Genomic DNA, 12573 nt, shown 5'->3' with positions numbered 1-12573 from the left:
GTGTGTGTGTGTGTGTGTGTGTGTGTGTGTGTATTCTGTATGATTGTCACCACCCGTGGTCTAATTCTTAAAGTTCTCAAATTCTTAAGTTCTTAAATTCTCTATAAAATAGATTATATCACATAGAAGTGTTAATAGTAGTTAAAGAATTATAATATGTAATGCGATTATTTTTAAAATACAAACATGACCTTGGGTTGAAATTGTGAATAAATATTTTAACTGAAACACCTGTAAACTAATTATAAGACGAGATGACAGAAATGTGAAACGTTCAACAGATATTATCGTACTATTTCTTCCATAATATCGATTTAAAGTTAAAACCATTTTGAAAAGCTGTCAACCTCTGTAAATCTGAATAAAACTCATTAACATGTGGGAACTGTGACATCGGTTCAGGCCAGACTATGCTGGACTTTATTATAATATAGAGTCAAATTTAATGCTTAAAACATGTCCATTCATGATTAAAAATAAAACGCTAACGGTGTACAGACCCATCATTTGGGTAACACACTCCCACTCGCACTGAATTTTTAACAGTGGACAACAAACTGACAGTGTGTGACTTTTTTAGAGCAAGCTGTTATGTTTTGATGCTATAAGCATTTCTCGCGTCTCTCTTGTAATAATAATTAGTGACCAATGAGATTTAATTATCAAATGAGGGAGTCCCAACAGATGCATCATAAATATGGACTGTAAATGGGGGGGGGAAACTGCAAACAAATGTAGTAATTAAATCAACATCACACCTTACATGAAACGGGCGTTTTACTCCATGTGATCACAGTAATGAGTGCAGTGTTTAGTATTTATTTTGATGTGGTGCAGGAGATGATGACACACAGATTGGGTTAGCAACATCTGTAATCTGGCCTGGAATCTGACACAGGGAGCGTCTGCCAATGGCAGCACCATAAATACATGGAATCTGACAGGATGTAATCAGCAAACTGCAGGGACACGAGTCTAACACACGCACACACACACACACACACACACACACACACACACACACACACACACACACACACACCACTCCAGTTGAAGGAATGTAAATAAGCCGGCGGTTTGATGCTGTATCAGTTGTAAAAAGGCTGTGTGAATCGGTCCCTCGGGGCCCCTAAAGCTGGGCTCCGTTAACACGGGACTGGGATGTCTGTGGGGGTGGCGGCTGAGAAGTCTGGCCCGTGCTGATTGGCTCGGTCCCCAGCGAAGGGAGGTGACATGACAGAGTGCTCAATTAGCCATCTGGTCGCCCACGGCGATGGTCACAAAGTGGTCCCGCACAAGCAGCGGCCAGCGGGGCCAATCAGGGGCCGCCACACACAAACACACACACACTGAAGGCGCACAAAGTAGATAACACAAATGGGTCCAGTTCAGAGTCAGCTGTTTTATTAATTTAGAATCAGTCCTGAGTCATATATCATTAGATTTTAGAATATTTAGTCGACTTGATGTTAAACCAAAGCTTTTAGGTGTTTTAGGTCTCAAACATCAGGATAATAAGATATCAGTCCAAACAAAAACCCATATTTTGTCTGATTTTACCTTTTATTTCACTTTCATTTTCAGTTTTACAGAAAACATCTACGTCCGATCCCACTTTGGCTTAAAGCACTTTTCTTTACAAATTAAAGCTATTGTGGGGAAAAAACAGCTGCTTGAAATGTCCCGATCCAACAGCTGAACATTTATCGGTTAAAAACTTTGACAACAGCGACCACATCCGAAGAAAATGGCGGATCTTTGTTGCAAACAACAGGCTGGAAAATAAAACAGAGCCTCAGATTCAGAGTGTGTGTGTGTGTGTGTGTGTGTGTGTGTGTGTGTGTGTGTGTGTGTGTGTGTGTGTGTGTGTGTGTGTGTGTGTGTGTGTGTGTGTGTGTGTCTGTGAGTGGGTGTGTATGTCTTGGTGTTCATCTTTTATTATCCAGACAGAAAGCCTGCTGGATAAATTTTTAATGTGCCGCGAGATTCAGAGATTGGAGGCATCAGGGATGCTGGGGTGGCAACAATAAAACATCTTTGCCTCCAAATCCGTGGTGTGTCATTTAAGAAGAAGTGGAATGATGTCAACAGTAAGAGGCATCCCTGTTAAGCTCGGTTTTACAGAACAACGGCCTCCTGGGTGGAGCGGAGAGCCACCATGAAACACAATTTACATGTTTACACTGCTGGGTTTACAGTCCAGGCATTAGATGATGCTTCCAGCCACAGATTTACAGTCGGGGCGCTGGCGGGGGGTCGCTGTCCTGCAGTAACACACTCAAGTTGTTCAGGGTGGAAATCAAACATGCCGCATTAAAGTCACTATATGTACAATTTTTATGAGATAAACATCTCACAGTTTTTGTTTGTAGAAAAGTAGGACAGTACCAAGGATAGTACTTCTGACTAGCAGTGATCGCATTCCTGCCTTTACAATGAAGAAATAAAGAACCGCTGCAAAGGAACCAAAGCCAGACCAGATGCTGATGAATTAAACCAATGAAGACTGAAACAAACAACACAATGGAGAATCAAATGGTATTTTGTGAATGATAGACCGTAGAAAAGTTATACCAACATAAAATCAACTAAATTTACATTATTAATTGTAAAACCTCCTGAAATATTTGTTTGTTTGTTGAAGACTCTTAAAAGCTGTTCCAGACCTTGAATGGCACCGTGCTTCTTTCCTCCATGCAGACTTTCAACCCTGTGGAACCCCTTCAGCCTAACCCTAACCCGGCCTTACAGACTAACTAACTAGGTTTTAAACTAATTCTGTTTTTAAACTAACTAGTTTTTGAACACATTAACTAACCCACTAGGTTTTGAACAAATTAGGCTCTAATTTAACCAGGATTTAAACTAACTAGGTTTTTGAACTATGTTTTTCACTAACTAGGTTTTGAATAATTATTATATAACATAAACAGTGTATTGATGTTACTATTTAATTATCATTCATGTTATCGTTCATGTTTACAATGTATGTTTGCATTTTTACACCAATCCTGCATTATGTGCTTTCAATTGCCCCTTGGGGATGAATAGTTTTTTTTAAAATTTTACTTGACTTTAGAGAGTCCATCGTTGATTTTTTGTTGCCTAAAGCGTCAGACAAGCAGCGTTCATTCAGTTCAAACCCACATCCTAAATGCTACACCAGTGTCAACAGTTTCCAAAGCTGTGAAGACGTTTTTAGGTTTCTACCACCAAAGGCCTGATTTTCAATCTTAGCCTGCAGCTGCTTTTAGATGGCGCGTCGGTTTGGGTTGGCGTGGGTTTGGTAGCTCAGGTGATGCGATGTGAACACAGGGCTGATTACAAACAGCAGCACGTTCACCTCTCTCGACGTTTGCTCCATTTGCTCCAACAAATGGCCTTTCCTGCCTCCGCTGTGCGTGTCAGCACAGGATGGACGGGCGGCGCGTTACCGGGTGACAAGTCCCACTCCATCTACACACGACTGCTTTCCTGAACCACTGACGCTTTTCTGAAATGACCAAACATTTTCAATTCAAAGCTTTTTGTGCTGCTGTCAAAAAAAGTCAAAGTCACTACGAAAAAAAGAGTTTGTTTTCTCATAATTGGGAATAGCTGAAAAAAAATATGCGGCTGCTTAGAAAATAAATACGTGCACACGGGCATTTATTTTTTCACTTATAATTTTACTCTTTTGGTTGAAAGTTAATGGAGTAGAACATCTTACATGTGATTACGGGTCACCACTGAAGGTCAAACATTCATAAAAAACCTACTTTCCAAATGTGAAAACGTGGGGTTTTATTCAGACTGCAAAAAACATGTTGATAAAGAGAAGCTGATTATCTCCTTAAGGACGAAAAACCCACATAATAACTCTACTTCAGGGGGGCCAAACTCATTCTCACTGAGGGCCACATCAGCATCACGGCTGTCCTCAAAGGGCCAGATGTAACTAGTTAATGTAGCTAAATGTGACTCAATGCAATCTAAGTATAAACATTACAGTTTACAGATCAAATGTGTTTATATGTATTTTTAGACGCTCTGACTTTTTATGCTCTCGCGGGCCGCATAAAATGATGTGGAGGGCCACATTTGGCCCCCGGGCCTTGAGTTTGACACATGTGCTCTAGATAATAACTGGAGTTTGGACCTCATAATAATTTCTACTGTAAAACACCTTCGTAAGACCTTCCAGTCTGTAGATTTACGGCAAAACAATATCATAATTATATAAGTCTAACAAATCTAAAGGGACCAATAGGCTTTTATTTTCTAAACCCGGTTGATTGGAACATGGTGATGGGTTAATTCCTGGAACATTTACAAAGCAGTTTTTGGGTCGTAGCTCCAGTTTGACTGGGACCAGTAGGACCAGTGGGACCAGTGGGACCAGTGGGACCAGTGGGACCAGTAGGACCAGTAGGACCAGTGGGACCAGTAGGACCAGTGGGACCAGCAGGACCAGTAGGACCAGTAGGACCAGTGGGACCAGTAGGACCAGTAGGACCAGTGGGACCAGTGGGACCAGTGGGACCAGTGGGACCAGTAGGACCAGTAGGACCAGTGGGACCAGTAGGACCAGTGGGACCAGTGGGACCAGTAGGACCAGTGGGACCAGTGGGACCAGTAGGACCAGTAGGACCAGTGGGACCAGTAGGACCAGCACAGAGTCACATGTCAAACATCTTTGTGTTAAACTGCCTCTTGGCCAAACCTTTTGTCTGTGTGGCCCATTCAGGACACAGATGTTACAGTAACGCTGTCAACACTATTAGCCCCCGCTAAATTAGCCAACAAGATGATCATTGTGCCGTTTTGAGGATTTACATTTACATATTTCGCCCATCACTTGATGCTTCTGTCTAGAACGACTTCCAATTTGTGGCGACGCTGATTATTTGGGGAATTTCCAACCCACAACTGTTCGTTTAAGGATGGTTTTTTAACCGCTCTGACTGCAAAAATGTAAAAATTGGTGCCAACACAGGTCGAAATACAGCTGCACTCCCTGTCTGCCGTTATATCAATCATCACATTAAGAGACATGACAGACACTGCTAGCAGCCCTGTTAGACATGAGCCATACTGATGTAGACAGACCTTCAAACAATATTTGACTCAGACTGCCGGTGTTCGCTGCTGAAATGTTTTCTGACATTATCTGTTTGAAAAAACGTAAAATCATTAACTGACTTCAAACCATTTTTTGTTTCAGTGATGAAACCCAAAGAAGGCGGCTCCACACGGGTTTTTATGGTTTGATATTTATTCATGTGGCCGGTACCCTCTCGAGTGTAACACACGGGAATACGCTGGACGTAACAAATGATTTAGGAGCATAAAAATACACAAGAAGCTGGTGGAGTGGGAGCCGCTGGCGATCGGGGACAGATCCATCACTGGCGCTGGCCTCAGGAGTTCGTAAATGTGAAGAGACGCTGCCTCGGAGAGCCGCCGCCGGTGTGTTTTAATGGAATCTGGGATGACAATATGTAAATGAACATGCTCCTGAGGTATTCCGAGGTGCTGTGGGGCGAGCAGGTGTGGGCGGGAGAACAACGTCCGCCGAGGCCCCCGCGTGTGCGCTCACGTACGAGAGAGGAGACGCTAATGAAGTTGCTCCGTCCTCGCGCCGGAGCCACAAATGGGCCGCTGTGGTGAGAGGAGACGGAGGAGGAACAGCTTTGTTTTTCTAAACTACATCCAGAGGAAATATGGGGGGTTTCCTATTTTTCTTTGTGCAAATTAGGAGAATAGTTCAGACTGTAAAAAGCTGCAGCAGCTATGTTGTTGTTGTTTTTCCACAGATACTCCAATTTAGAGAGAGAATGAGGATTGTTCCAGGTGTGTGATCATAGTTTATTGCTCGTTCATCCTCATTTCTCACCGATGCAGAATTTGGCATAAAGTATGTTTTTCATTATTTTATTCATTACAGTTTAAGACCAGAAGAGATCTCTTCTTCAGCCACATTATGGGATGAAATAACAGAAGGAACATGAAGCACAGTGTCATCAGCGTATTTGTCTCCCTGTTACTTGTGGACATGTTTTCAGATGTGACTTGAGGTCAAAATGTCTGAAACAAGTCTGAGCTGTTCTTTGATAACACACCTCCTTCTATTGTCGCCTCTATCTGCCCGCCGTCCACACCATGGCGGCGCCGTGGGGACGACGTCAGGAGGGGAACGGTTCCCCGTCTCTGGCAGACTCAACACCGACGCAGGAGAAGCTCAGATTCTGTTTGATCAAAGTCTTCCTCTGCAAATGACCAATGCAAACACTTCCCACAGCGTTTTGTCCGGCGCTAGAATGCAGCCACACAGGGCCGACGGACGCTACTTTCAAGTGCAGCCTTAACCTTTTCAGGACATTGAAAGTTGTTCTTTTTTCACTGTGGCTTAAAAAATATTCAATGTTTATTGGTATTTGCTTCTCAAACTGTTTCTGCGCTGGCAGCTCTGCTCATGTACACCTGACCAGATTCCTCTTGACTTGCAACGAGATTTTTAAAAAAAAAGTCTATAAATGTTTATTTTTTGCCAGTTGTTGAACATTTAAGGATCTTCCACCATCCTTAATGTTTCATGTGACACTGGGTTAACATCTGGTGTCTTTTCGGAGTCTCCTCCTGAGGGCCACTGTGCCAAACAGTCCCACACTGTAAAGCACTGCTCTGACTTCTGTCCCTGCGGCAACATCTCAGCGTGAATCTGTCAGGGTGACATTTAGGTTCAGGCTCACCTCCTCACCCCGGTGCTTCCTGCCTGCAGTAGTTAGTCTAGTTGGGCATCCGTCTCAACTGTAAGCGTCTTGTTAGCTCCATATTTGTCTGCTTCTTAATGCTGGAGTCCCACAACAACCGGATTCATAATGACCATCCACTGGAGCTCCACTGTCCTGATGGACACCACCGCTCCAGTGTCTGTCTGTCTGAATGTGTGTCTTTAAGCACATCTCCAGGTAATGGCTATCACCATGGTGACCAGGTGACCCTTCCTAGCAATTAGGAGTCCCTAACAGGCTTGGCGCCAGTGAATTTGCACAGATGTAGTGAATATATTATGTAAAATTCGGATCCCTGAGACGGTGAGCCCCCCCGGCCCCCGCCGGCGGCCCCTCGTGCTCCTTTAATCTAACACATTTCTATCATTAGCCTGTGTGGACGCGCACAAACACAACACAAGCCATTGCTAGCACGCCTCACAACGCAGCACATCTGTGCGGCGCCTCCGACACGAGGTGGGGAACAGAAAGCGTTGCTGGGTAGGGGGGGGGGTGGGGGGGGGGCACAAAGACAAACAGCATTTTTTATTTAAATGTTGTGGCTTCCAGAGAGACTTTAAAGCGCAGCGGCTTCTGATTGAATTGTAAAAATGATTGGCTTTTATTTTGTTTGGGGAATTGGCCGAATGAGGTGTTGTAAAAGTTCACACTCAGTTATGAGGTTTTACTGATCTACGCAGGCATGCCAAGGCCTTTCCTGGATGGGGGGCCTAATTAGGACCCCTGTCGACCAGTGATTCTGTTTCATGCGTCCTGCGGTCCACAGCCTCACCTGGGCTCATGGAAACATTTGTTTTATTCTAGCTGGAGAGATTTATTCTCTATTAATGAAAGCAAGATTTTAATGCGGGTTGGAAAACACACATTTAGATGCTCTGAACTAAACTCACACAGGCTGACGTGTTTTAATTCCAGTGGAAACAAGAGCAGGCTGATAAAATGCGGTGTTTTTCATGTAGTTGCTTAACTGCTAGCGTTAGCGTGCCTTTATTCAGTTTGAGGAAACTAACAGCAGGATTTAAAAAGTAAAACTTATTCACTGAGATCAGAGAACGCTGCATTTTCTCACTGGCGATTTTTCATCCTCAAGTTGATCATTAGGACAAGTAATAGGGTAGTACACAATTACAAAGCATGAGGAGACTTTGCTAACAAGCACTGCGCTGTCCAAAAGCTGTTGAGTCGATCCACTGGACGTTCAGAAAGTTCTTGAAAACGTTTCGTCTCTCATCCAAGAGACTTCTTTGGATGACCATGACCTGGATGACTCAGAACCTACACAGACATCAAGCACTGCGCTGGTGTTTTATTTTCCTGTTTAATGAGGATGAAAACTTTATTTCTGAACCTTTTAGGGTTCTGAATCTGAACACGATAGCAAACAGGTTTCAACCAACTTGGGACGGAAGCGACAGATGGGAACAAATAATCTGATGATTCTGTGATGGTACTGAAGGTAGTGATGGTACTGATGGTACCCCGACTCACCCGACAGTTTGTTCTGGTGCAGGAACTCCATCTGCAGCCTCTGTCCGGCGCGCTGGGCCAGGAGATACGGGGTGGAGACGTTTGGATCCCCGGTAGCACACATCACATCTGCACCGCTGAACACCAGCATCATGGTCTGGAGAACGTCAGGCAGGACCACCGACGCACACAGAGCCTGAATACACAGGACAAAAAGTCACAGAAGGTCTGAGCACCACTGAGAAGCTCTTCAGGAGGGAAATGTTATGAATTCTTATTAAAGGTGATTTTTAGTGGTTGCAAATCATATTAATGTAAGTACACCTCCCAGTGTGACAGACTAATAAAAGACGGAATGCACGCTGTCACTGCTCTATGTTGGATAAATACCTTTAAAAATTTCACTCCCGAGACAAAAGACCCGTAAAAATCACTGCAAAAAAAGCAAATATGGTCTCACTCCATTGAGTCTAGAGAAAACGCGTCCGTCTTTCAGCGCGTCTGCGTGCAGGTCAGGCGGCTAGAGGACAAAGAGTTCATAAAGTGTCGACAGCAAACCACATAAAAATTTAGAATTGGGTTTTTGCCCGCAGATCTCGAAAGAGAAGATAAGATCAAACTTTAATACTTCCTGTGGGAATCGTTAAATATATAATTCCTGTGAAAAGAAGGAATATAGCAAAATGAAAAAGGACAAATGGGACATATTAAAAATAATGAAACAAACCATTTTGGAGACGCGGAAGGTGGGAAGACGGGACCGAGAGCAGAAAGCATAGGCTGAGCAGAACGCAGGAAATACATGGATGAGAACAAAAAACACAACCGATAAATCAGTTTCAATCCCACTTTAGAAAGTTTCTCGAATGATAAAAGACATTAAGTGTTTAGAACTCTAAGGACGTCTATATAAACTTTAATATCTTCTCATGGGAATACTGAAACAGGAAATCAAATACAAAACTTCCTAACTTCTCGGTGTACTTTGATTTTCTATATTCTTATATTTTCCTTTATAAACTGGTCAATCTGACTGCAGCCGCCTCAGGCACCCCCGCCCGGGCATCAGCCTCCCTCCATTAAACCTTGAACAGCATTAAACTGATAGAAAGCATTGAGTCCCTATACGACACCTACATACGGTATTTAAGGTGCAGGCATGTAAACATTCCACACAACCATTAACCTGCTCCACGAGGTGAGCTGACTAAAAGAAGCCGGATTAGAGCCTGAGTCGAGCGAAGCCTTTCCTTTCTGCCGCCGTCTGGCGCCATCGGTCCGGTCAATCTGCGCCGACATTGTGGACGATGACCTGCTACAAAGTGGATCAACAGTGGAGTCGAGTGGCAAAATACCGGAATTTCAACGAGCAACCTCTGCTTTCATCAGTCGGACGGAGTCAGTAAGCCCCATCGATCCGCCATAAACAAGCGCGCCTCTTTCTCCGAGTGAGGCGCCGCGTAAACACACACACACACACACACACACAAAGTCCACAAACAAACAAAGTGCCAGTCAATAGACCCAGCCCGCCCACACAAAGGGCCTGCACCCAGACAGAGACATCTAGGTGTGTGTCCACGGATTCCTTTATTTCCACCTAAGCAGAAATAAACAAAAAATACCGACTCGTATTTATTGACGGGAAACAAAAGACGACATATTTTTGTGAGGGTGTGATGAGTTTATTCTCTCGCCGTCTTTGTCTTTCAGCCTCACACCAGACAGGGTCAGATTACGGCAAAATAGTCCCATGCAACCTGGCCTTATTCTGTATCGTCTCTGGAAGTGACCTTCTGTGTCACAGCAATTACTGCAGCCGCTAGAGGGTTGATGTGTGTGTGAGTGTGTGTGAAATGATATAAGAAGGTCCTCTGACACCCCCCAGTTCTAGGTCACGCGGCCTGCGGAGACTTTGTGGAGGTCACTGGGAAATTCTCTTCTAATGGGGAACATGGGAGCAGGAAACCGAGGGGGGGGGGACCTGACGGAGTGAAAACATCCCGACTTGAGCGCTGAGATTATGTCAGAGACACGGAGATGAAGTCAGGTGCAAACGACTATTTTTATTCTCATTTCATTACTCAAATTGACACTTTAAATGGTAATTTATTGCAGGAGTTTCAAAGTCCAGTGGGCCCATAAAAGCTGTTAAAACGCCAGTGCATGATTTCAAAAATTGCATGAATGTCAAAGAGGAAATTGCCAGTATTATTGTCTTTGTTCCAGAGAAGAGTCCCAAAGGAACGGGTTTTATATAGCTTTTATTTTTTATATTCATACTAGTGTTACAGTAAGTAAGTGTGACACAGAACTGGAACAGCGCGTCCAATGAGATTAGACTCAGTGTCCTTGTTTATGATAAAAATACTTTTCTTTATAGGTTGCTTATGATTTATTACATTATATTAAGATAAGCGAAAATGGTTTTAAATAGAATTCTTTATGATTTAAACGGAGATGCGGTCGCATGTTTTCAACCGCTCCGTGTTTATTTGTTCGATGACACTCTGATCCCCATCAAAACCCGCTGAGCCGGAAAGAGAGAACGCGCACACACACACACACACACACACACACACACACACACACACACACACACACACACACACACACACACACAGTGGTCAAACCATTTCATGCAGACACATTCTCTGTGTCTGTCACATTTTCTCTCCTTCACCACCCTGCAAACACCATGCCCCCCCCCCTCCCCAAAAAAATATAACAGCAAATTCACACGTCTGCAGTAGAGCAGCACGCATGTTCACACATGTACACACACTCCACACACACACACACACACACACACACACACACACACACACACACACACACACACACACACACACACACACACACACCAGTGCAAAAGCCAGCAAAGCGTTTCTGTTGTGGAGCCTAATCCACTTTTCCACTTAGCTCGCTGGAATATCTCTCTTCTCACTCTCCCATCATTTCCTGTTTCTCTCCACGACTCGTTCCCGGTCTTTCTGCCCCCCCCCCCCCCAAAAAAAAACAATTCAAAGTGTCTGATCTGAGTAAACGCTGACGACGGTGGAAACTAAGCTGTTTGGAGGCTCGGTCCTTTAAAGGGGAGGAAAAATACAGACGTGATATCCATAAAACGCAGCCTGGCAGAGGAGACCTGACATCACCGACCCGCCCCCACGTGAGGTGGATGAGACCCCCCCCCTTTGGTATTTTAAGACATATGTGAACACAGAGGTTTTCATCCCTACATCATGAAGAGTCACGAAAACGTTTTTCATTTGTTTCGGCTCAGTGGATGAGGTAATAGAGCTCATGTGTCAAACTCAAGGCCCGGGGGCCAAATGTGGCCCTCCACATCATTTTATTTGGCCCGCAAGAGCATAAAAGGTGTCTATTGAAGGTTGCTATAAACGTGGTACCTGGTTGAGCTGCTGCGGGTCATCCAGGCCCTCCAGGACCCTGCGGTACTTCCTCTCCCTGTACTTCCTCCTGATGAACGTAGCTCGCTGCTCCGCCGAAGCGCCGCTGAAGATTTCCTCCTCCAAGGGCAGATTAGCGGCCCAAAAACTGTTTGCCTTCTTGTTGCCCACCTCCAGGAAGAGCTAAGGGGTTAAAGGGCAAGGAGAAGACCACAAACATGGAGATACGTGTTTGATATCAACACCTAAAACAAGCGACACAACCGGACACACCTCCACCAGCGCGTTGCTCCAGATGCTGCTGTCCATCTTCAGGCTCCTGACTTTAGAGATGCTGGGGCCGAGGGAGCGGTGTTGCCCTGACAGTCAGACGCAGTCATTAGCCTCGTTTCACACACGCAGTCAAACACACTCAGAATGTCACACAAATCCTGGTTATAAAGCTATTTAAATCAGAGAAACACCCAATCGGCTCGCTTTAAATTCACTTCTACGGACTGCATACAGACATCTACAGTCTCTGCACACACACCCCCACACACCAGTGAGGGAGAACACAACAAACAGGCAGTAACAAGTCAGGAGAAACGGAGCATAACTGGAGGCTCATGCTCTCACTCACAACAGACATATTAAGTCTTCTCAGCGCTCCTAATTGGAAATGAAAGCACAGAACGAGGGCCATTAATTGCTAATGAATCATGAGTAATTCATTGTGTTTGCGGGTCGGCCTGTTTATTTCGGTGAACAACAGGCTTCTGGGGTCGCTTTTGGCCAAAGACGGAGCGCCCATGCATAATGTATCTGGCAGAAACACTGTGTCTGAATGTGAAATTTGTGAAATGTCTGCATGTAAAAGGAAGATAATTTTAGATCTCAATGTGGCATTATCTAATTACTGCCCTCCATGCTCCACAGTC

General features: G+C 44.4%; 1 protein-coding gene across 5 annotated transcripts in view; it reads right to left on the bottom strand.

Moving 5' to 3' along the window:
• The window catches only part of arap2 (ArfGAP with RhoGAP domain, ankyrin repeat and PH domain 2), a 93097-nt gene that overhangs the window by 40881 nt on the left and 39643 nt on the right, over positions 1–12573 (bottom strand). For all 5 annotated transcript variants that reach the window (XR_011034407.1, XM_068308128.1, XM_068308131.1 and 2 more), the window contains exons 12-14: positions 11927–12012; positions 11654–11836; positions 8262–8436 (exon numbers count right to left, since the gene is read on the bottom strand). Coding sequence is in view for 4 of the 5 variants with exons in the window: in XM_068308128.1 (XP_068164229.1) it covers positions 8262–8436; positions 11654–11836; positions 11927–12012 (444 nt within the window). In the remaining variant the exon portion in view is untranslated. The remainder of the gene's footprint in view (positions 1–8261; positions 8437–11653; positions 11837–11926; positions 12013–12573) is intronic.

Source organism: Antennarius striatus, chromosome 23 (genome assembly GCF_040054535.1).
Source record: "Antennarius striatus isolate MH-2024 chromosome 23, ASM4005453v1, whole genome shotgun sequence".
NCBI classification, from domain to species: Eukaryota; Metazoa; Chordata; class Actinopteri; order Lophiiformes; family Antennariidae; genus Antennarius; species Antennarius striatus.
Note: the sequence above shows the minus strand (reverse complement) of the source record. Positions and strands in the feature narration are given on the sequence as shown.